The 25,706-nt window shown below is 45.1% G+C and overlaps 2 protein-coding genes across 2 annotated transcripts in view; both read right to left on the bottom strand.

Moving 5' to 3' along the window:
- The window catches only part of LOC142585163 (tyrosyl-DNA phosphodiesterase 2-like), a 50,098-nt gene extending 44,240 nt beyond the window's left edge, over positions 1-5,858 (bottom strand). Inside the window, exons 1-2 of the mRNA XM_075695699.1 lie at positions 5,488-5,858; positions 4,819-4,865 (exon numbers count right to left, since the gene is read on the bottom strand). Coding sequence (XP_075551814.1) covers positions 4,819-4,865; positions 5,488-5,682 — 242 coding nt within the window. The 5' untranslated portion in view covers positions 5,683-5,858. The remainder of the gene's footprint in view (positions 1-4,818; positions 4,866-5,487) is intronic.
- A 4,716-nt stretch (positions 5,859-10,574) lies between these two features.
- LOC142586281 (uncharacterized) lies at positions 10,575-19,931 on the bottom strand. Its single transcript, XM_075697529.1, has 4 exons — positions 19,922-19,931; positions 17,483-17,607; positions 14,678-14,812; positions 10,575-10,733 (listed from the first exon to the last, which is right to left on the bottom strand). The coding sequence occupies exons 1-4, from the start codon at positions 19,929-19,931 to the stop codon at positions 10,653-10,655; spliced, it is 351 nt and encodes a 116-aa protein (XP_075553644.1). The 3' UTR covers positions 10,575-10,652.
- Positions 19,932-25,706: the final 5,775 nt, after the last annotated feature.

Below are 25,706 nucleotides of genomic sequence, written 5' to 3'. Positions count from 1 at the left end.
GAACGACTTGCTGACAAAAAACTCTCGCAGCGCTGCCACAGAGGCAAGGCAAAATGCAAACGAATCACTGCATTCTGTGATCTGGTCCCTCATGCTAAAGACCAAACATGCCTCCCTATTTGTAGTAGAAACTGAGGTTGCAGAAGCAGCAATGAGGTACAATGCAGGGATGAAAGAAGCCTCGCCTCATAATTTACGAGAAATGAAAATACAACAAAGCAGCAAGGGCATTCAAAGAGCAGAAGAGAAAGACGGTCACTGTCTAAACAGTGCAGAGCGAAAGCGGGCAGCTTCAGCTGCCTTCCTTCATGCAGCAAAGCAGTGACACCATGAAAAACCATGCACAGATTATTCACCTGGAGCATATTAATGTGTTAGCTATTAAATACAGCTATTTTATTGGTTGCACAACTCTTGAAAACAATGCCTTGCATTCTTTGCAATTTTCTCAGTTTCAATTTTTCAGCCTGTGCACAATCTTCTTATCAGGTTTTCTCAGAATCCACAAGTCCAATTTTAATCATTCTTCTTTCATTTGAAACCTTAGGGCTGTAAGTGCTTAGGGCTTAGTAAGTGCCGTAAGACTACCAAATAATGCAAGGTAAAGCTATAAATTAAAATAAATGACAATGTTGATCTAAGTAATTATGCCTGTACTGCTAACATGAAGTTCAAATGCTTACAACTTTTTTTCTGGAGAAGCTAGAATGACAAAACTTGTCTTATGGCACTCCTTGATTAGTGTAGGTTGTAATAGTAAAGAGTACAACAAAAAATATGCAGTACATATTTTTTAGAAACATGACAAAACATTTTTACCAAAATGTGTCTTAAGAAAGAATGGTATGAAATACATTAAAATGAGCTTTATTATTTAAGACCTGTACATAAAACTACATAAACCTAGAAACTTTCATCATTCTAGCTCAAACATTAAAGAAAATAATTCAAAACCCCACATATCCCCTTAAGCGGAATGTAATTCACACACAAGTGCTTCTTTCCACTGAGAGACACCACGACGAGTGGGAACGCCTACGAGCCCAATGCAGGGTGGATGACATTTTGAGCAAGGAGCTTTATGATTTGCCTTTTGAGAAATAGCCCATCTTCTAGTGTATATTTGTAAGGGCTACAGCTGTATGGCACAGTACTGGGCAGCAAATCAATGCAATGTTGAGTGCCAGAAAATTACCAATGTCATCTTCATAACAAGAAAAGATGGTTTCGTTCTCGGCCAGTATGTCAGCAACGACAGACCACTGTTCAGGGGAGAGCTGGCTACCTATGCTGGCTGGTGGAAATACAGGGTGAATGGTTACGGGCAAAGTAGTGCAAACTTGCGGCGGGGCAATGCTGCTCTCCAATGGTACTGTCTTCACGGCTAAAGCTTGCCAGCGAGGCTCTTATGGTGAACATTCATGGGACAATACGCTGAGTGGCCAGAAGCATTACACTATTGGCCAGATGTTGTACCTGAGTGGGCTCTGGTGGCTGAAAGATCAAGCGAGCTTGCACAGCCAAAAACCAGTCATCACCTAGGATAAGGGGAATGATGTTTTTCTCCAAAACTGCCACCTCAACCACACCAGTTATAGGGCCAATAGTTATCTTGAGGAAGGCTGACCCAACTGGCAGCACTGTACCTCCTCCAATGACGGCAAGAGGGAAATTAGTCCATGGCAAGATCACTGCAGAAGAAAGGACAGCTTTAGAAATCAGCGTTACTCTCAAGCCAGAGTCCGGATATACTTTGTGTTCTCCGATTCCTGTAACAGTTGCCGTGAAAAACGGACACTGATGCTGGGAGCCTACAAGTTTGGCAGGCATACTGTGAAGGGCCTGTAGCTGTCGGGCACCAGACATGGGTGACAATGGGGTCCGTGATGATCTTTTGCTGTGTGACAGAGATGCTGCCGCCAAATTTCCTAACTCTTTACACTTGCTGCAGACTGCTTGTGTTACGTCTTTGCCACTCGGAAATGCCGGGGCACCATACTGTGCAGACGTAGCTTTGTATCTCCTTTTCTGCTGTCCCTTGAGCAATTCGGAAATGTGTTGTGTTGTCTTGGCTACGCTGTTGTAACTGTTGGTGGAGCTGGTGGCTGGAAGTTGTACTGCTGGCGTCCTGATTTGCCCCTTTGAAATGATCGGGGGTGGGGGGCTACTGTGGAAATGCTGTTGACATTACACTTGCCCTGTCTTGATCATGTTGAGTGCGCTTGTCTAGGCTTGTACAGGTGGACACAAAGTCACACATTGTTGATGATGAGCGGCTCTTGAAGGTCTTGTAGTAGGTAATCAATCCTGGACATCAGCAAGGATGATGGGGCAGCTTTCAATCACATGCAGCTTTTCGTAAGCATACTGTTGTAGGCTCTTGCCTGGGCTCTGTCTAATCTTTATGACACGTTCCTGCCACTCAATGAGGGTCAGCTCTGATGAAAATGTTTCCTTCAGGGCAGCGCTCCATGTTTCCCAGGTTTTATGATGATTTCCAAAAGCAAGGTGCCAGTACTGAGCTGTGCCTTTCAGTTTACTTGTGTCAATGAGACAGGTGGTGGCATCATGCCATGTGGAAAGCTGCAGTACATGGTGGACATCATTCAGCCAGACATTAACATGTTGTGTTGGAGACACATCAAAGTAAGCAATTGATGACAGGTCTGGCAGCATGGTAACTGTAGTCGAGGGACATGGCAGCTGTTGAAACAGAAGTGCCAGACTTTCGAGCGTAGTCGATAGCTCTCAGCTGTACCCGCATTATCCCAGCATGACCACGGTTTTGTCTCACGACGTCGGTGAATGTCGACTTTGAGGTGCTGAATGAGGTCTTCCTTAGAGCCAATGCTGTCTAACTCACATCAGACCAATTCTTTGCGGATAAGGTAGACTCCGAGACGTGACGTAGTCGTTGAGCCAAGCTCATCCCAAATGATGCACCACAAAGCAAGGCTGTGCAAAGGGGAGACTAGGCAAGCGACCACTAAGCACAGGATTTAAGTTAGTCCTGGGCTAGTTGTCAACACTTGTGGCACTCTTCAAATAATGACCATTCTTTTCTTCTGATGCAGAGTGAACACAGATGAGTGATAAATGACAGGAATATCTTCCGGCATAAGTCTTCGGCGGCATGAGGGCATGGGTACAATGACAAATGTGGTATACTGATAGCCATTCTTGCACTGGTGTCGCTGGGTGGTTTGGGCTGATGGAAGGAAGGCTCACAATGTAGGAAAACAGTTTAATGAGGGTTAAGGTTAAACATCACTGCAAAATGCCAGCTGAACAGGCCAGTGGCTACAGCTTGAATGACATGTCCATTGCGAGGACAGCAAAAGAAAACAAGGCTCTCAAAAATAGAAGCAGAAGAATGGCTGATGATGTCAGCGTGGTTACACACTGTGCAGGACACATTGCACCATCTGCAGCAGCTCACACCAACTAGGACAAGCATATCACTCCCACTGGCATCAAAAACAGATCCAAGTAACGCACACAACATTTGACACTTGCTGCACTGATGTTGGGGCCCGGCTGCCATGAATGGAAATTGCACAAGCGTGAGAGTTTTGTTTGCCAAGTTGATACTTGCCCATTGCCAACATGTTGTCCCACCATCATATTCAGGATCCAATGCGTCTGAGCAGAGGCTGCATAGTTTGTTGAGCTCACTTTCCCTTAATGAAGTGAAGTTCACGTCTTGTTTGTCTTAACACAAATAAATGCTCAAGAAACAATGTTTTTGGCCTCTTTCACGGCCAGAATTCTCACCAGAAAAACAACTGCCAGACAATAATGTCATCTTGGGAAGCTACAAAAATGTGCTGCTATCAAAAGCAGGCATATTCACCATTGTATATTTTTTTTTTTTTTGTGCCATCACCTGTCATGCAACATGGAAAAAACACATCCAGTGAAGCGGAACTTGTGTTTGCAGGTTTTACTTTGGACAAGTCAAGCTTGTCCTCAGCAGGGGCGGTACAAATTTTCAATGATTAGCCTGCTTCATCCTTGATAGGGAATGAGTTAAAGTGTCCTCAAGCATGTCTTCAAAGAACATGTGCACAAATACCTAACGTACACTGTGGCATTTCAAAGCCAACTTTGGGCAATGTGGTGAATTCTCTGGAGGGCTTCAAAAGGCACTTATCGAGTGCTTTGAAGACTGTGTACTTATGACACCTGCTACGGAGTATCTGAAAAGCCTTTGAATTAACAAGCACAGATAGTGGAGTAGAACTTTTTGCTGGGCGAGTTGGCTGAGATCTAATGAATACATTGTTGTGTTAACAGGAAAATAAAGACTTAGGAGGGCAAGTAAGAAATGATAGGTTGAGCGCTGATCGTTTCTTACTTGCCCTCCTAAGTCTTTATTTTCCTGTTAGCACAATGTATTCATTAGATCTCAACCAACTTGCCCAGCAACAAGTGCTACTCAACATTTCTAGTACAGTTCCTTACTATGTCTGCTTAAAAAAAAAAAAAATCCGCACTCAACTTATCGTTTCTTATTTGCCTTCTAATTTTTTTATTTTCCTGCTAGCGCAACAATTTATTCATAGATAGTGGGGTGACTTAAGCTACAAAGTGAATGAATTTTTTGTTTGAGCTCCTTCCATCTTGTAGTAGATTGTACAGAAATGGGGAAATAAATAATTTTCCATTGAAGAAGCGAAGCCGCTTGAATAATTTTAACCAATTTGCATATTCAGGTGGCATTAGTGTGCCAAGAAACAGTTTCTCTGCAAATTTTGTAGTGCACTGTAGAGTGAATAGACCAATTACACACATTAAAATTTCACAATGTTGACTTACATGGACGTCACTATGCCTGACAGCTGCGTGTTCCCTGGTTCTTCATCCTGCGTGGAATAGAAAGACAGTTCTTAGGAGCCCTAAGGAAAATGGAAATGCACTTCTGCGGTGAAGGCTGTAAGCTCGAGGCACGCGTTTAATCTGCCTGCGCATGGACCTATGATACAGGTATATCGGTTTTCTACTAGCGACACAAACTATCGTGACAATCTGCTCGCTTCTTTCCTTTAGCCTACTAGAAAGTCAGTGGAGCGCTTAACAACCACGTTATTACGAACTATCAATAGAACTTTTCAAAAGCGCCGGGAACACTTGCCTATTCGGAGTGTGGCAGCCACGTGGACCTTCCCCTTTCAGCTTATCTTAGTTAAATCAGCAGGTACCCGCCACAGTTCAATCAACACAGCGGTGCCCATGAAAGGTTCTGAACCTTTCAACTATTGCTTGAAAAGTTGATTGCGACAGGAAGGCGGCAGCGCGGCGTCACGTGCGTTTCCAAAAACGAAGCGGCGGTGGATAGGAGCAAGGAGTCCCACGAGCAACAAATACGTAACGGCAGCCCGTGCTGTTAAAGCTGAATAAAAAACGACAAGACAAGCTTCCAGCTAGTCACAAATGGAGTGAAGAGACGCTGTGCTTCTCAAACGGAACACGCAACACGGTACTCACGGAGTCCACAATCTCCAGGACAGACGGATCATCAGCAATAGCAGATGAGTCGTCGATAAGGAATGAAGATTCATCAGCACCACCGGAACACTCAGAGTCACTATCGTGCACTTCGTACACAACGATGTCACCGGCCGGATCCTCGGGTTTTCGTTGCATAACTTCAATGATGTCCGGATCCTCGTCAGCCTCCATGACAACACCTGACAGCACGATACTAATGTTTCCAGTCTAATCGCAGTGTATGTAAGTAACGGCTCAAAGATAGCAGAACGAAAGTAGAAAAGGTTTGAACTGGTGCTGTCCTATCCGCGGTCACAGACAATACAAAAAACGACGGCAGATTCTCGGCATGGCTCGGATCACAACTTGTTCACGCTTGGCTTGCTGCCTCTGCTGGCAGCCAGCCTCCCCTACGAGTCTAAAATAATAATAAAGATGTGTTCCTTTAATCCAGTTCCAAATATTTTAATTATCAGACAAATTGTTTTGTAAATTACATCATATCATTAAAAATTATGTATATCCTATGCGCCATAGAGTTTTATAATAGTACACCTAGATGGAAATCTGGCGCTGCGATCGTTCAACCATCGTGGGAAGCGTCGCGGTAAAGAGGCTCCACCTAGTCGCTCCACCTAGTCTTTTGTCGTCCTCTAGTGCGCTTCCCTTCTCTTGGTACCCATTCTGTCACCCTAATGGTCCAACGGTTATCTAATCTGCGCATTACATGACCTGCCCAGTGCCATTTTTTTTTTCTTAATGTAAGTTAGAATATCGTTTATACCCGTTTGCTCTCTGATCCAAACCGTTCTCTTTCTGTCTCTTAAAGTTATGCCTAGCAATCTTCGTTCCATCGCTCTTTGCGCGGTCCTTAACTTGTTCTCAAGCTACTTTGTTAGTGTCCAAGTTTCTGCCCCATTTGTTAGCACTGATAAAATGCACTGATTGTACACCTTTCTTTTCAAACCAAACCTATTCAACTTCATGACAGCTCAAGATGTTATGTTAGCTGGATTGCCAGAAATTTGATTAAAATTTGTGCCAATGGTCAACACACCCTCCTCTAGAAAAGTGAATTCCGACATGTGAACGAAATGCCCTTTTGTCTCCAAGAAATCTCCAAGTTTCTGGCCCATATGTTAGCCCCACATGTTTTGATCTTGTATATCTTGTTTTTATTGTACATGTCCCTCTCCTCCATCCAGGTTCCCAACATTTCGATTTAAAAAGCTTGCCTGTCACCACGTACACATACCTTGAAGGTATGTGTGTTGAAAGTATTTTCAACATCTGTTTGCTTTTCTGGCATGGAATACAACAGCCTTTTGTCTCTAAACCACTTACTTCTAAATCATTCCATTTGGTTAATTTTTCTAACCGTCTGCAGGGTTGCATTCGCACCTTTCATGATTAACTGCCCCTATTTTCTTTCTTATTTGCCAAAAATATCCTGTCATGTCATGCTAATTTGGAAGGCCTTTTCTGTCAACAAGGGCTATTGTCCTTGCACTATCAGTGCAATATTGCACGAAGAAAACTTTTCTTGGATCCTTGGGTGTCCCCTTGTATAAAGGCAAACGGAACATCATTAAATTTGTTCAGTTTGATATCATGTGAGTGCCGCATGGTTGGTATTTAACTCTGCAAGAGACTGGTCTTGCCGTCATACCAAAAGGTATGACGGCAATGATTCAATGGGTAGTATTCTCTTTGTTTTGACATTAGATTATGATGCTCACAGATACGTATCTGTCAACAATAATACGGTCCCTTAATTTTGTGCAAATTTAATCAGATAAAAGTTATTTAGATAATTTACACGGTAACACAGAAGCACCTGGACGACGAAAGAAAAAGACGGGAGACAGAGCTAACTAACAACTTGGTATTTATTGCACGAGAGCAGCTATATGTATCACCGCATAGAAAGAAATAAGAAGGAAGACACAAACAAAACAACTAAGCAAGATCAACTAACACAGGCGGTTAACGCGCCAATTTTTTTTTTCTTTCGTCATCCACGCGCTTATGCGCTACTGCGTAAATAATGCCATACCACCTAGCCCACCAGTCTGCCCTTTAGATAAAAGTTGCATCTTCTGTCTCTTGGACCAGTCTGCTCAGTGGTAGAGGTGAAGACCACAATTGGGAATGGCTGGTCAAGATCTATGGTGTCTGTCCAGATGCATCTGACAAGCTTTCGTGGTGGCAAGAAGACACGTCAGACATCACGTGATCTTTCTAATTATTGTGCACAAAGTTATCATGATACCTTTCATTCTATAATGAATACCTCCAGCATGCAGTCTATATGCTTATGCCTTTTTGTTTCTTATGGCAGCAAAATACAACATCCTTTGATGCACGCTCAATCGCTGTCTGATGCGCAAAATGAAGAACGCTGCCTTCACTAAATTTATCACCAACAAGAAAGCCACTCTGGAAGCAATTATATACATACACAGCAACACACACCAAAACCTAAAAATGGGAATAAACACTAACTAAACTAACAATAAAAGAAACCAGACACCCAACATGTGTTACATATTGCTCAAGCATGCACATTCAACCTGAGTTAAAAAGATGGTTGACTCCCGACCTCCTGTGCATGCATTTGGATATGTTACGGTTCAGCTACTCTTTGTGTATCATAACCATCCCCATGTTTGTGAAATCTAGTGCACAACCGAATTAAAGGACGACATTGGCTTGACAGGTAGTTCACCTTTAAACGAGTTACCATGTTTTACAAGGAGGATGCATCAATACTGCCGGCCAATGTACACATTAATTACCATGTGAAAGCGGCGTCTTATAATCACAACACCACCACGTGACACAAATTGTGCATTTACCACGTGTCACTAAAGCTACATCATTAAAGTACAAAAGAACTGGTGCTAAAGTTGGTGCAGAATATATGCACTTACTTTAAACAATCATAAATAAGGCAGGAGCTTTGAATGTGGCTGAATATTTTTGGAACTGCTCTGGTCATACAAAAGTCAAGACTTTCTTTTTTGGCGTCACCCACTCCAATTCGTTTCCTTTTTTTTTCTTTACAAGTGATGCATCGGCAGAGTTCGTATCATAAGCGTCGACCGTGATTCCTCTTTGTTCACGCCTTCTAAGAGGGCACGGCCATGACCCCAAAACAGGAAATCGCCACAGTAACGCTATGGCCCCTGCCGACTTTTTTATATGCTTCACCGCAACACAGGGTCTGTATATTTGACTGCGCGTGTTCAAAAAAAAAAAAAAAAAAAAGGAAGATTTTGCGCTCACCGATGCACTGTTCTTCCTCAAATTTTGCAGAACGAAAGCATTTTGGCGTCGACTTCGTTTAGTATAACACTTGGCACGATTAGTTGCCTTCCTTAAGACAAAAATGAGAAACTATTTTCTTCTATAGGGAGAACGAAGTCTGAAAAACCGGCCCTGGCACAGACTTATGTCGCCACCTGCCATCATCTGCAGAAAGCAGCGTTTCAGGGAGGGCTGCTGCCTGCTGTCCGCTCCTGGAACAGGCGACTGCCCACTTGAAACGCTGCTTTGCGCAGATGACAACAGGTAGCGATACAAATTAATACTTCCCCTGTCGCGGCAGCAACTCGCATCCCCATAAGCGCAGGTAAATTTATACTTTTTCCTTAGAAACCAGGCAATTACCTGTGCCAAGTGTTATACTAAACGAAGTCGACGCCGAAATGCGATCGTTCTGTAAAACTTGAACAAGAACAGTGCAGCGGTAAGCGCAAAAAGTGTATATATATTGAACACGCGCAACCGAATATTCAGAACTCTGCACATTGCGTATGCTTCACGGCTTAACATGGTTGTATTGCGCCAAAGCTGACTTTATGAAACTGACATTATGTAACGGATTTTTTTGTCATTTTGCTGCTCGCATGAGCATAAGCTCGCACAACCACAAAACGCAGACTTCACTTGCTGTTGGTTGATTTTCTAGCTGACATTTCGAGACCTCCACGTTGTTTGAAAGTGGAAGAGGGTGAAAGAGGAAATTTCGTTCAATATGTGTTTGTGAGCCACCTTATCAAAGGCCTTAGTGAGGTCGAGTGCAATGATTCCTTGGACGTCCCGCATCTCGTTCTCAAATATGGATCTTTTCAGGAGGAGCACTGAGTCCTGCGTGGAGAGTTCCTTTCGAAAGCCTATTAGATTATGCCTAAATAGTTCGTGATTTTCTATGTGTTCGACGATTCGATTGTGTACTGCATGTTGATCGGCCACTTTGCAAACGCACTATGTCAGAGAGATCGTACGCATATTATTCGTGCGCGGAGGTTTGCCCGGTTTGGGGATGAGCACAACCTTGGCGGTGCGCCATTCCGACGGGACCTGCCCCGAACTCCACACCGCGTTTATCTCTGCCGTTAGGACTTCGATGGCCTTGTCGTCCAGGTAACGGAGAAGATTTTTGGTGGCTCCGTCCGGCGCCGGGGCCGATATTAAGTTGAAGAGTACGTGTCTGATTTCCGAATATGATGCCACCTTTTTGTATGTGACGTCATTAGTGACGTCATTAATTCCGCTTTCTACATACGGGTTTCCAGGAATTTCACCAAAGTTGTGCTCACGTGGCGGGCCTCTGCAGTCTACGATTCTGTGCTTTGGCGGGCGGTAATCAGTGATTTCCAATTAGTTCTAATTATTCCAGACACTTGAGTAACACAACTTTTACCTAAACTTATGCTCCGATACGATATCTATAATGAAACCTATGAATTTCGCATTGTATTATTTTTTATATTTTTTCTGATTTATTTTGAATTTCGTCTCCGGTCGTCTCGGTGATTTTCTAATTAATTCTGATTATTCCAGGCACTTCAGTGACTCAAATTGTAGCTAACCTTATGCTCTGATATCATACATATAATATAAATCAATAAATTTTGTACTGTACTATTGTTTTTCTATTTCTTTATTTGAATTTCGTCCCCGGTCGTCTCAGGAGGGGAAACGGAAGTGCTGCGCAAGAAACAAGAGTGTCACTCGATGCTTGTGCCACTAAAAAGTAATATACACGATATATGCGCAATGCTTCATAAAACAGCAGAATAAATTTATTAGTGCTTGCATTTGTGATTATGCTACACGCACAGACAGCACAATAGACCTTTGTGCACAATAATGTCTTAGTAGGTGGCACCTTCATCCGACTTGTCGTCCTCGCTAAGGGCTTCATCATCATCATAGTTATGAATATAGTCCATGGCCTAGAAAACAAAATGAGTATGCAATGCAGCATCACAAACAGTGCAATGGTCTGCAATGTTGCTAACACAGAGAAGATGAGCCACATTAGCAGGTACAGTACAGCCTGCTTTTAAGAACACCCAGTTAGTATTTGACTGTCGATTACAGCTAAATTAAAGAATGAAAGCTTGCACAGTACATTTTAACGCATATATGTCAGCCTACTCAATCCTATTGGCCATGTTTATTTCCCAACAGAGTAGAAGGGCTTTATTTGCATTAGTGTAATGCCTGCTAGGCATTCCATTTAGCAGTGTACCGTATTATAGACTCTCAATTACTGCATATCCGATTAGAAGATGTAGCTTAGTCTTTACATTTAAGAGCTGAAAATATTAATTATGGGCCTAGATATTGCAACAGTTATGACGCTTTCTTTTCCTTTTAATGTGTAAGCATTTTTTGACGAATACCCCAGCAAGATCTGTCTGTAACGCGAAAAACGCCACACCCTTAATCTACATGATAGACGCATAATTGGCGAAGTTAAGACATTTACTTGCTATAGAAGTGTAAATCTTGATTTTCGATAGGTTTAGAATCGATAAAGAAGGAATGTAAAATGAAAGAAGTGACAGTTTCGCTCGAAAGACGAAGCATCGATTGCGATACCAAATTAGTAGACAGCTATACCAAGTAGGGATAGTAGTTTCATCGTCCGTACAAACATGAAAACATTCGCTTACTAACTGGATTAACAAACGTGGTGTCAGCGCACGCAAGCAAACATGAACAGGTTACACTCGATGAGCGCGGACACTCGCTGTCAAAACCCTGGTGTCAGTAAACGCGGCAGCATAAGCGACCGAAGTGACATTTATTCAGTCCTTCGCTTCAACGTAAGAACGGCGAGAACACAGCGCGCACAAATGTATGAGCCGTCTGCAGATCCCTTTCAATATACTGGCGTGCGACCGCGCACGGCTGTGCGTAGTACGCACTTGTTGGCGGAGTCGAAGCTGCCCTCCCTCCCGCGCTGCTTCCCCGCTTTCCTCCATATATGGCGCGCGAGATTGAGCCGCGGTCGTCAGTTCCCCTTATAGCCCGGTCGCGAAACGCGCAGTTGCTGCCGGGGCCCAACGCCTAACAAAGCCGCCCCGCTCGCCCGCACACCTTCCCTCCCATCTCCCCACGGCCTTTTGCAACATGGAACATTTGCAACATGCAACATTTGCTCTCCGCTTCGCTCCTTCGCGCGCGCCAGACTGAGTCGCCATCGCCGGTTTCTCTCGCGTTCTTTCACTCGTACATACAGCACACGACGCGCGACGACGGCGTTATCGCCCTTGGCCTGTATACGAAGCGTCACGGCGACGGCAAAAATGCGCTTGAAGGGTCCATATAATTGCTGTCGCAATAAATATCGGCGGACCCCACGCTCTGTGGGAAACGACGTAAGCGAAGCTTTGTATGCTGCTTGCTTTGATTGACGATACTTAGCGGTGATGTTGGCGGCGAATGCGTAATTTCTTCAGCGTTTAGTACAATACGAGGGTGGTGAGTTGATGTTACACGTTACCTTGCGTGCACTACTTGTGTTTGTCTGCGTAGACCACAGAACATACAGGGAGACGTGCTTGCTTGAGCCGTTGTGCGTCGTTGTTTGTAATGTCTGAGAGGGTCGAGCATTATCATTGCCTCACGTGGCATATCGCATCGTGGCAGAAGTCTTAAACTTTAATTGAGTTATGCGGCTATGCGTAATTAATGTATTTGTATGCATACATTGTATCCATACATTCGCGATCTGCACCACGTTTCGCTGCGTAGAGAAGAGGCTCCTATTCCTCGCGACGCTTCTTTCGGGCCTGAGTGTCCTCGACGCTGAGTGCACGCTTTGGAGCCATTCTTCTGGTGCGTGTTTACGTGCTCCTTCTGCACACGTGACCTGTACGCTATTGAGGCGCCAGCTCCAAGCGCTCTCTTCAGGCTATCGAATATTGTAATGTTTACACTATCACAGCCCAGCACGCGTCCTCCACGGCCCAGCACCTGCATATTTGTCGCACAGCAAAGCAAGCAGAGCACGTGCCATACGCACAAACTGTGCAACGCTGCCGCAGCGGCGCCAGTCGGGATGCTTAAAAGCTCCTGAAAAAAAAAAAACTGAAGTACCATTCGTGTCAGTGTGCAGGCACTTCCTGTCTCGTGTGTTTTGCAGATACTAAATAAAGTTAGTTGAGGTCGAAGCCCGTCGAACATGGCCCTTGGCCGGAAAGATGGGCCATATAAAAATATTTTCAGTTGGGAATGTGCGAGAGCTCTGCGTACGCAGGAAACGCACGGAGGCGACAGCGCGCATGCGCAGTACGCAGGAGAACGCAGTCTCTTGCGCACGTCCGCAGCTATTCGAAAGCTGCGTAGCGTCGGCTGCGGGCTCTGCGGGCTTTGCGGGACGTTCTCGCGTGTTCTCGCGTGTCCACGATCGCGCATTTTTCGATAACGCTCTTGCCGATAGATCTGACTCCGGCTTGAGGTTTGACTTCGTGGCGGCTGATATTGGCTACACAGTTCCAGAAGGTGGCATATGACGGCGCTGAGTAGCGCACTACCGTCTCTTGCGCGGGCAACTGAGCGACCCCTTCTCAACCTTTGCGTCCGTCCAACTATTGCCGTTCCATGGGCCCGCGCTTCGCTACGTACGCAAGACATCGCGCGCTGCGTACTAGGGTGGTTGCGCACGCCCAACTAACACTGTCTAATGATAGAATAGCTCATTGGTAGATTGGATAATAGTGTAAGTAGATGATTGGTAGCCTTTAAGAAGGAATAAAAATTGGTGTCGTCACACCGCTCACTCGTAACCTAAAGAGGAAATAAAAATAAATAAAAAGATAATACTCTGTACTTGAACCAGCACAGCAAAAAAAAAAAAGAAAGAAAATGACGGAGACGAAGAACAAGCAGTTACGGTGAAACAGGAAGAGTGAGACATTCGAAGCGAAGAAGAAGCAGGTTCCTAGCCTCCACATAAAAGCTTTAGGTTGTCATATTCACAAACATAAGATTGTACAGAACGCAACATTAAAAAAAAGAATTATTGTAATCCCGTGATTGTACGGAAAGGAATTGGGTTTGTAACGTTATGACATGGACTAAGCAGGATAGACACGATAAGCAACAAAAATACTACAAAAATTCTAAGAACTTTCTACTAATGCGTAAGCATTCGTTGGCCCCGGAAAAGCGACGGGTAGACATCCATAAGCTTAGAAAAGCAAGTAAGCAAAAACGAAGCAACTGGCAGAAGCAACTGGTAGTACGCACTGGTAGACAATTCTCAGAATTGCTGCAGCACTTTAATCGTTCATCCCTTCGTCGTTAGCTTCAATTCCGCCACGACAAGGGGATAATCATGCCATAACAGAATCAGCCCCCTAACAATATGATTGGGAGCGACATAGTAACTTCCATGGTAAATAGAGCAAATCAACAAATCGGGACTCATGGCTGTAGCACTGTCACAGTATCCGTGCTGACGCTGACTCTGAAGAGACGCAACACCGCTTTACCTTATTAGTATAGGTAGCTCGCACTTGACTTCACGGACGCCACCTCACCGTGCCAGTTCACCAATCTGGCGTCTAGGATGACGTAAGCGTATCCTATGCACTGCTGCGGGTAACCTGCTTCCGTGGAGGAAGGAAAGTTTAGGAGAAGTTCCTGCCCTGGTCGGAGAGTGCTTGAGCCGCGCGAGACGCCAACGGATCGACGTAGCTGCTCACAGCGCTGGTTCACCAACATGGCACATAGGATGACGTCAGTGCAAGCCAACTATAATAAGCCAAGCTAATTGGCAGTGGTTGATAACTTCATGTAGCACAAGACAGACGCGAAACAAAGAGAATTACAAAGATTAATAATTAATGTGCTGTTATGTTGTAGACAATTATGAATAACGTACCTCTTCCGCCTCCGCTTCCTCATCCGAATCAAGTTCCTCCTCAACGTCATTCTCATCTACTTTGCTCTTCTTTTCAGAGGCTTCATCTTCCCCCTCATCATCACTGTCACATCTCAACTCTCTCTCTTTCTGAGCCTGTAATGAACCGCGCACAAATAAACTATGGCAACATAACATGCAGGGTGCTGTTGTTTTTAGCTGCACCAAACTTTTTTGAAGATTGACGTTGACCGATAACACAATTTTAACCCTTAATCTAAATTACTTGATGAAGAGGCCATTACTTCCAAGAGAAATCAGTGTTCAATTGAATAATTAACACAATTACGTTAATTAAAATTTCAAATAGTTACTTTACGCCACATACACCACATAGTTCAGTATACAAATTACAGCCGCTGAGTTCGCACAGCGTATCCGCTTGAAACGAGTTCTCTGGACGGCGCCAGTTCAGATACATTAATTTTCGATGTATCCGTTGAAAAGCATTGGTGTTCCAGTTACTTTTATGCTTCAATGCATAAAACAGTGGCTCCTTAAAAAATTGCATCTCGAAACTGGTGTTGTCCAGAGAATTCGTTCCAAGTGGATACGCCGATACGAACTCGGCGGCTATAATTTGTAGATTGAAATGTGTGGCGTCAAGTAATTAATTAAGAGTTAATTCGCGCAATTACGTTATTTATTCAATTGGACATTTTGATTTCTCGCAGGAGTAATGACCGCTTCATGAAGTAATTTAGATCAAGAGTTAGAATTGTGTTATCTACCACAGGGAATCTTAAAAAAGTTTGGTGCAGCTAAAAAAAAGAAACCCTGTATTCGTCGTGGTTTATTCTACACCACGACGAAGAAACTGACGCATCCCTTATGGTATCAATGTTGTCATCATCATCCTCTAGCTATTTCTTGTCCGCTTCAGTACGAAAGCCTCCGCCAGTGCATCTACCATTACTCCTGTCTCCATGTCAGCCAGTTCCAACATACGCCTACGAATTTCTCCAAAATTACATCACACAACCTAATCCTCTGTCGCTCTTGTCAGCACTTCCATTGGCGCCCACTCTGTTTCTCTAATAAACAACAGGTTGTCTACATTACGCGGTAAATAAACTAACCGGCTCCGCTTTCTCCTCGTAATATCAGCTAAAGCACCAGCCGCACCCGTTTGCTATCTCATCTAATCACTACTGTTGTCTTTTCATCTTTCGAAGCCTTTCATCACGCCTCGTCATTCAGAAATCTTGGAAGTTGTGAAGTGCCTCTTCAGGAAACGTTCTCTACCGCAAGAATCTTTGAAAGAAATGTTTAGTAGCTCTCGAAAACATCCGAGGACACCTTGCCACTTCTTATGAGTTGTGAATGCGAAAACATTGATGTCCACTTGAACGCCGCTGAGCGGTCCCTCGAGTTGTGGACTCCACGCGGGCAAGCGAGCGCGTTGAGACGCTTGGCCTTGGTTTAGCGCAGTGGGTAAGACACTCGGCTTCTCAGCGTGGGGTCACAGCTTCGGAACTCTACTGCGATCGTGTTTCCTTTCGAATTTATTTCGTGTTTTCTTGTATAATAATTTCTTTATAGCGATTAACGATACGCATTTAGAACGCAGGCCAGAGCTTGCGCGGACAAGGAACGCGTGGATAACACAGGCTTCCGAGAGCGAGGGTGCCGTGGAGTCGCGGCGATGCCCTTTCGCCCTTCCCATGGCCACGTTTACGCAGATATGAGCCATTGCTTGAAGGGGTATGAGCCATTCATTGTCTTACTTGACGGACACATCTAAGAACAGAGGTGATACGCGAATATTTGTGCGTACATATATTGCCACGATCAAAACAGATTAGAACGATAAATATGTTGGTACTTTTTTCAGTATTCTGGCTCACCGCTGTGTCGTGCGCTAAATAGCTTCGCTGGCCTTCTATCTTGACATAGTGGAAGGGCCATGCATTCTTTTATTAGTGGTTTTTCGAAAAAAAATTGCACAAATCTCTTTTTTTTTTCAAATGAACATCTGTTTCTATCCTTGTGCCGAGGACCTCATTGGGTCCCACGTGTGACAAGGATAGTTCAAGGGTGCCTTACAGGTCCCCCAGCCCACAGAGGTATCTGCCATTTAGCAGATACCCTTTCTGAACATACCCTTCTGGCCCACATGATGATTTGTTTCTGTCAACATCTCGGACACACTTTTTCCAGATTTTAGCCATAGACAGCTTCGCCATAAAGAAAGGGAAGAGAAAAACGAAACAAAGCAGGCAGGGATCGAGTGACCTAGCGGGATCGCAACGTAGCGCCACGCGGGCCCTCGGCTTTGATACCAGAGATCGTAGCTGAGGAAGGAATACCGCTCGCGCGCATGGATACTTTTGGTGTGTAATGACACAGTCTGCCGTTGTCACCGCTAAACAACGGGAGGACCGTGGTCACTTTTGCCATGAGGCCACCAGGAGGGCGCCAAGAGCAACAGGTGCGCCTAGCGCGGAATTTAAATTTGTACAACATACTTGGATTCATTTTACCACATTCGCTATACTTCCAAAAATGACGCTGTTCACTCTGTCACTATTCTAGATGTTTAGACGAAAGTTCCAATTCAATAAAGTCTCCTATCAAACACGGCTGTAACCGGTTATCTCATCCGTTGCGTGCTCAACGGCCTGAGACAAAAGTGCAGCACCCTTATCTTGGGAAAATTTAGCGTTACTCACGCGCTCGTTGAGACACGCAAAGGCAAGTACTTATGCTGCTTGAGTACTGTCAAATTTGATTAGAAATTATGTGAAGAGCCCGCAGCGACCATACCTGTAGCTCTTTCTGTATGTCAATTTCAATAGCAAGGGCATCAGGAGCCCTGGTACTTTTGCGCGTCTTTTTGGTCTTCTTTGCATCGTTAGAAACATGTAGGTCGGTCGGAAAGTAGGAAAGATCTGCGCAGAAATTTCATAGCGGCGTAAGCGACAGTTCGCAGGTCAGCTTCGACATTTAGTCAAGAGTGTGACCAGCTGGCAGTGCAGCACCGCAAGAAATGGAAATGAACTACCAGTACACTATATGGCAAGCGTTATCAATTGCAACTGTAGCGAATAAGTAGCGCACAAGCGCAACTCTGTCTAGCTGTGACACTTTCTGCACGTATTTTTCTTTAATATAACTTACGGACTCCTAAGGGTATTGCGTGAAAAGGTGTATCAGGAAATCTGTGCAGACAAGACTTGCACGCAAGATCCGTAGTGTGTACACAATAATGCAGAGACTATGACTACACAAAACGCATAAAACACCAATAATCGAACAACAATAATCGAACTTATTCTGAGCGGACAGTGAACGAGAATTGGTGCCTGTACAAAGAAAAGTTAATGGAATTAGCCCATGCGCATATACCAAAGGTTTCATTTCGCGTTAACTCATCGAAATCATGGTTCACTAAAGCTCTTCTTACTCTAAAGAACAAAAAGAAGCGTCTTTACAGGACGGCCAAACGTGTTGGCACACCTGCGTCTTGGAGCAAACACAAGTCTTGTGATGCAGCCTACTGTAATGCCCTGCGTCAAGCCAAACAAAAGTATTTCTCTTGCGATCTGCAATCACTGCTTCAAAACAACCCAAAAAAATTTTGGAAAACGATCTCTCCCGTTAAAGATTCCGACATTTCACAACTACTTGATAGCTATGGCTTGCCGACTGCACGAGAGCTTTCAGCATCTATCTTTAACAATTACTTCACGTCCGTATTTACAAAGGAAGACCATTCAAATATACCAACACCCATCGAACTCGATTGTACATACATGGCCCCCATCAATATAACAACCACTGGTGTTGCTGAGCTGATCAACAACCTCAAGATGTCAACTTCTTCCGGCATGGACGGTATAAACTCAAAAATCTTAAAATATACTGTAGTTTCCTCTAGCACAGTCCTTTCCTGCTTGTTTCAACAGTCCCTCTCAGCAGGGGAAGTTCCGTATGACTGGAAGGACGGTAAATTTATACCTTTCTTTAAATCTGGCGATAAAAGCGCTGTTAACAATTACCGCCCAATATCACTAACAAGCGTTCCCGGTAAGTTACTAGAACACATAATCTTTTCAAACGTAGCAAATCAGTTGGAAACTAACAAGTTCTTCTTTAAACATCAGCATGGTTTTAGAAAAGGACTATCATGTGAAACGCAACTATTCGAATTGACTGCGGATATTTTCCTAAACGTGGTAAGGGCATACAAACAGATTCCATTTTCATAGACTTCGCTAAGGCTTTCGATCGCGTTGCTCATTGCCGTCTCATAGCTAAACTCTCATGCTTAAACATCGATTCCCTAACAGTATCTTGGATAAGAAATTTCTTGTCATTCCGTAAGCAATTCACCGTCGTCGATAACTTTATTTCCAGTATCAGCGATGTAACATCTGGTGTCCCACAAGGAAGCGTACTCGGACCATTACTTTTTCTTATCTATATTAACGACCTGCCATCCGAAATGACGTCATCCATTCACTTGTTCGCAGACGATTGTGTGATCTATCGCGAAATCTGCTCACCTTCCGATCACGTCGCTCTCCAATGACATCTTGACCGTATTACTAACTGGTGCTCTTCTTGGCAAATGACTCTAAACACTGATAAATGCAAAACTAATAACATTCACCCGCAAAAAGACATTTTCCGCTTTCGATTACTCACTTGATAACAACCCCGTCACACGCACCAACTCATACAAGTACCTCGGCATTCTCCTTACACCTAACCTGTCATGGTCTGCGCACATCGAAAAAATAACTGCTAAAGCTTCACGTACGCTCGGCTATCTTAAACGCAACCTTCGTGATGCTCCTGTCCTCACCAGACAAATCGCTTATCAGACTTTTGTAAGGCCACAACTGGAATTCGCAGCCCCTATCTGGTCACCTCGCCAAGCTTACTTAATCGCATCTCTCGAATCGGTCCAAAACCGCGCCGCCCGCTTCATTGTCAGAGATTATCACCGCGACTCCAGCGTGACTAGCATTAAGTCATCTTTATCTCTCTCATCTTTTGAATCACGAAGAACCATAGGATTGCTTTGTCTATTTCACAAGATAATCCATAGCACGCGCCCGTCCACTCTGCCGCTCACTCGTCCATCTCGTACATCTCGGCGTTTGCATAATCATGTCAGTTTCCAGCGTATCTTTGGCCGAACAAATGCTTTCAATTCTTCCGCGTTACCACGTGCCATTCAACATTGGAATAACCTACCAAACGACATAGTTGACATTCTTGACCCAGTATCCTTGAAAGCACGCTTATGCATATTATTTCCATAATTCGTCACAACTAAACCATACTGCGCACCAAAGTAAATACTTGTAGTGAATTTGTATAGGTTTTTTCTTTTTGTTTTGTTTGAATGTTTGTTTTGAATTGCTTTAACGCTATTAGAGGCTTGTTCTTTCATCTCCACCTGCTACCATCTGTATAATTTCTTGGTACTCCTTTTTGTTACTTCACAGAGTCGTTTGTTTCATTTATCCCGTTATTTATATTGTTAGATATTTGTTCTTTCATGTTTACTCGATAACAATGTATAATTTCTTTTTACTCCTTTTTTTTTGCTAATTCCCTGTATCCTCCCCTCACGCAATACTCCTTCGGGAGCCTGTGAGGTAAATGAATAAATAAATAAATAAATAAAGAGAGGATGTTAAAACCATATGCTCCTCTTCATTAACAAATGAGAGGAATTACTCGAAATCCAACAACCTACGTCGCCGGCACAACCTGGACAGCCTTCTGATGGACTGGCAGTCATCGCAGTTATGAAGCATGATCGACTGCCGACGTGTTCATCTGGTCCGGTATCGCAAGAATGCTTTTCATTTTATTGCGATAGCAATTATACGGACATTCCAGACGCATTTCTGCCGTAGGCGTCACCGCGATGTTCCGTAAAAAGCACAAGGGTGACAAAATCGTCGCCGCACGCCGTGTGCTGTATGTGCGAGGGAACACGTGCGAACGTGAGCCGGCGATCGCGGCTCCATCTCGCGCACGCAACGGAGGAAAACGGGAATAAGCGCGACGCCTTCTGTCGCACGCAAGGCTTCGAGGACAGGGTAGGAAGGCGGTCGCGTTCTACTCCGGGTGGTCGCGCGCGCTGTATCTTGAAAGTAAACTTGAAAGTCATCTGCGACGGGCGCAGAGTCCGCGCTGCGCTGTGGTTTCGCGGCTTAGTTCGCGCTGATGGGAGCGCCAGCACGGAGGTCAACTCGCTCGTTGCTGCTGCCGCGTTTCCTCACTGCGGCGTTTTGGCGGCGAGTTTCCGCAGTCATCGAGTGAGATGTGTTGATGTTTGCTTGTGCGCGCGTGACACCATGCTTGTTAATTTAGGTATTATGCCTGTTTAGAGGATCATATGGCCGATAAAGCTACCTACCTTACTACGTATAGCTGTCTACGCGTTTGCTACCGCAATCTATGCTTCGCCTTACGGGCGAAATTGCGACTTTTATTTTTTCTCCCTGCGATTGCTATCGGGACTGGTTAGCTATCGGCGAGAATGGTAATTTGACACGACGGGTGATGAACAAATAAACTCTAATGAAAGGAATCTTAACGGTGTACGGCATCCGGTGCACCTATGCCTGACCTGTGGGACAGCTGCGAATTAGCTGCACCACGTTGGCGCAGGCGTTCTCCGACGCGCATGCAGGCAGACATATGCGTCACGTGGCAGGGCGTCATCTCGGAAAGTTGATGCCACTGCGGCCAATTTAGCGGGTTTTCCGCTAAATTTAGAGGTTTCTTGTGCTGTCTGGCGGGAAACCTCTTCTTGCAGGTGGCGTTTTCCATAGCGTTTTCTTTTGTAATGATGTTTATTTTTTTTCTGGTAAAAGAACTTTATTTTACAATGATTTGTGCTATACGTGTCCCAGACATGCAGCTTATCCGTGCCCGTTTGGAAGTAAGAAGTAATTACTATCGTCATCCACAAACAGTGTACTGCGCATTTCCACTTCGCTTTTCTTCCATCCTTATACTGTGCGGTCTGGTCTCCGGAGTAACTACACTGCTGCTTCTGTTACACGCTGCCCGAAAACGCTGTTCGAAAGATCGGCACGATGAAGGTCTACGAGGTCAACGATGGTACCGACCCTACGTCCAGCCACGCCATCGAACACACACACACAAAAGATGCGCGACCACACCAGGGTAGAACAGAGGGCACCTTTTCTGTAGTTTTATCCCTTTTCGGTAGTTAAACCTGTATTCTCTTCACGCAGTTATTCTGTTCATTGTAGTGCACGGAAACATCGATTTTCCTAGTATCGTTTCGCAATACGTTTCCGCAGTTATGAGTCGCACAAAATGCGCTCAGTAATATTGCTAATTTATGTTTTGTTCTGTTTTGGTCGAAAAGAAACACTTTTCTGTCCAGGTAATTTTTTTGTTGTACGGTGTTTCACGTAGATGCAATAAAACATATTTTGATCTTGGCTCTGATTGTCGTCTGCATTTAGTGGGTTTCTAGCGGGTTTGGGAGCTCGTATAGTGGTTATATTTATTTATTTATTTATTTTATTTAGAAATACTGTCAACCCTCAGTTGAGGGTCATAACAGGGAGGGATGTTACATATACGTTCGTATAAGACAGCCAGATACAAAAGAAATATGCACATGCACTACAGTGTCCTACGGATACAATACAAGATACGATATACAGACTATAAGACATGTATTCAAATGTTCAACCAGCTGCCGCACGCACACAAACAGAAAAAAAGGAAAAAGAGAAAAAAGGGTTTTCTGGGGTCTCGATTAGCGCTCTCTTCTTTAAAATTCTGGTTGTCAACACTGACTGACGCTTCAATAGAACGTGGGCATTGATCATAGAGTTTCGTTCTTTCATTAAAAAAATCGAACATGGTAAGCGTTGCCGATACGTCGGATTGAGCTGTTGGCCCTCTTACATATAGATTCTCTAAAGTCACGTGACGTGACGCGAGCTCACCATAGTTCACATCAGGCGCCTTGTAGACTTGGCGATGGTACCTATCGTGATGTCCTGACTCCTCGGGCGGAGGAACGTTGAAGCAGGACTCGCTGAAGTTTCTGCGCTGCTCACAAAGGCCGGAGGCCAGGCGTTGGTTCTTCTCTGAATTCACCGAAGGAACCGGTGAAAAGTCCGGGGGCTGCGAAAATGATGAGCCGTTCAAGAGGTCATAGTACATGTAGACACGGGATCGCGCAGTGCCCGAATTCGCTGAGCTGTGCCGCTAGCGAAGACGGGGCCCGGTGAGGGTATGCAGTACAAACCGGGTATCTGGGTGGCGGCTCCGAATGTTTTGTCTCCTCTAGTTGCTTTTTTGTGAAGCCCAGCTGTTCCGCGGTGAACATTCTGCCACCACAATATTGCAATACACTTTATAGCCAAAGCCACACCTCGTTCCCTATTGATGCTGCTATCGGCTTGAAAGCATGGGTCATACCCACGATGGGATCGGCGAAACCGAATGAGATGAAGATTGAGGGTAGTGCTTGCCTGAGTTCACCCGTTGCACACGAAAAAAAAAAAGATGATCGACGATTACAATACTTCCTAATGCCAAATTTGAGCGCAGCTCTATACGTGTTTTCATTTCGGGACCCGCCGTGGTTGCTCAGTGGCTATATGGTGTTGGGCTGCTGAGCACGAGGTCGCGGGATCAAATCCCGGCCACGGCGGCCGCATTTCGATGTCGGCGAAATGCGAAAACACCCGTGTACTTAGATTTAGGTGCACGTTAAAGAACCCCAGGTGGTCGAAATTTCCGGAGACCTCCACTGCGGCGTGCCTCATAATGAGAAAGTGGTTTAGGCACGTAAAACCCTATACATTTTTTTTTATTTCGGGATATATTGACTGGCGCGGACACCCTGTCTAGTGGGGCACGTTAGCAATGGAGCGAAGTGTGGCATGGCTGCCTCGCTAATCTGGAGGTCGCTAAAGCCAGCGTGTGGGTTACACGTAGGCGCGATTTGCAGCAGTCGCCGACGACAGACCGTTCAGACGACGCGCGATACTGTGGGGACATGTCGTAGCCATCGTCGCCGCACTCCGCTTCTCACGCTTTCACCATACCCTTCTCCGCTTTCCGCCCCTTGGTTCCGCTGCATCCTCCTCTCCGCTTTCTTCCTCGTGCCTCCTCGCTCTCGCCGCTTCTTTCATCTCCCGCTAAGCGCCGCGTTTGCTCTTTCGCTGTGCCAGTTCGCTCAGTTACGCCGCCGACGACGCCGACACTCGCCGCAGGAACGGGCGCCTAAGAGCTGAGCTCTAAAAAGTTTTCCAGCTGAAAGCACTGACCAGGCCCGAAGGAACGACGACACTCCGCTGGCCTAGCAACTGAATTATCTACCCAGTTGCTGGACCAGCGGTGTGTCGTTGTTCCTTCTGTCGTTTTCGACAGTGCATTCGGCTGGAAGCCTTTCTTAAGAGATGAAATCTATACACACAGTAAGGGCGAAAAAAAAAGCAAACAGTCGAAAAGAAAACTAGTGGTGACACCATAGAGGAAGAAAAACAACCAAGAGGGAGCATTTCGCGATGTAAATGAAGCCAACGGAGTCAGCCTAACGCATGATATTCATATCAGAGCACACGATATAGATTTTAGTGTTCCCGATCTGCACGCAGGGCCGCGGTAGGGCAGCCGAACAAGTGCGCATCGAATAAAAACTACCGGGAACCCAAACATTCCCGACATGGAGGCGGGAAAAAGGAGGGAGTAACGCGATTGAAGCCAAGAGTGGCGTCCCAACACGTGGTGAAAACGTCAAAGCATGGATGATACGTCAGAGCGCGTGGTAGGCTTTAGTACTCCCGGTTGATTGTTTTCGATACCCATTCGCATGGAGGAAGGAAAAAGTTTCTTCATGTGGGCAAACATCGACTCTTGCTCAGTTATCTCGACGCAAGAGGTCACTTGTTGGGCTGACACTGAGCAACGGGACTGACGTCGTGGAACGTTCGCTTGCCGAGGCTGGCTGCGTGACGCAATGCTCTTTCCCATGGAGGAAGGCTAAAATATAGGAGGGAGCATTACGTAACGCAGCCAGCCTTGACAAGCGAATACTCCGTGAAGCCACAGCGGTGACCGAACACGTGACCTCTTGCGTCGAGATCACGGAGGAAGAATAGAGATTTGCTGAGACGTTGGTTCCCAGTAGCTATGCCCGTAGTTTTTATTGGGTGCGAGTTTGTTCAGCTGCCCTGCTGTGGCTCTGCCTGCTGAGCGGGAACACTGAAACCAACCATGCATTTTGATGTGCGATCACGTCTTGGGCCAACGGGTTTAGCTTCAATGGCCTCGTGGTATACTCCCTCCTATGTTTTTCCTTCCTCCATGTTCTCTCCTAACTTTTCCCTTCCTCCGTGATTCCCGGTCAATGCGTCGAGTCTCAGAGGTCACGTGTTGAGCCGATACCGAGAGGCGAAAAAAGTGAAGGGAATGACTTCACGAAGAGTTCAACGCCAGCGACGTTGGAGGCCTCGCGCCTCGATGGTGCTAGATGTGAACGACGGGAAACGACTCACTGAAATATTAGATCACGTGAACTTGACAGTCCTTGTCTTATACTATCCGTTCAGACCAGTGCATGGGGGTATGAGCCATTGCTCAAGGGGGTATGAGCCAGTGATGATGACAGTCTTAGACATGCTGTTTTGTATGGTGTATGCGTGATTATAAAAAATTTAGGCACTGTTCGCTTCACTTTGCTGAGTGTTTGTAGCGTGTGCCTTACGGGGCTATGAGCCATTGCATTTTTTGCTTGCGTACGGGAGCCTTACGGGGGTTTGAGCCATTGGTGATGGTAGTTTTTGTTCACGGAGAAGAAAAATGCTCGGAATCCTATCCATATACAGCTTCGCTGTAAAATATCAGTTCCAATGATTTGTTATCAAAGCATTACATCACATCACATCACATAACTTTATTTCCTTTAATGCCACTTCTTGGGGGTGAGAAAAACGAGAACAAGGTGAAAGCAGGAGCCAATGTTTCG

This window comes from Dermacentor variabilis, chromosome 6 (genome assembly GCF_050947875.1).
Source record: "Dermacentor variabilis isolate Ectoservices chromosome 6, ASM5094787v1, whole genome shotgun sequence".
In the NCBI taxonomy this organism is placed as follows: Eukaryota; Metazoa; Arthropoda; class Arachnida; order Ixodida; family Ixodidae; genus Dermacentor; species Dermacentor variabilis.
Note: the sequence above shows the minus strand (reverse complement) of the source record. Positions and strands in the feature narration are given on the sequence as shown.

Coding starts and splice junctions, on each gene's coding strand:
- LOC142586281 (XM_075697529.1), bottom strand. Junction 14,813..17,482: donor ACATACAGAAAGAGCTACAG/GTATGGTCGCTG, acceptor GGTTCATTACAG/GCTCAGAAAGAGAGAGAGTT. Junction 10,734..14,677: donor AGGAAGCGGAGGCGGAAGAG/GTACGTTATTCA, acceptor TTTGTTTTCTAG/GCCATGGACTATATTCATAA.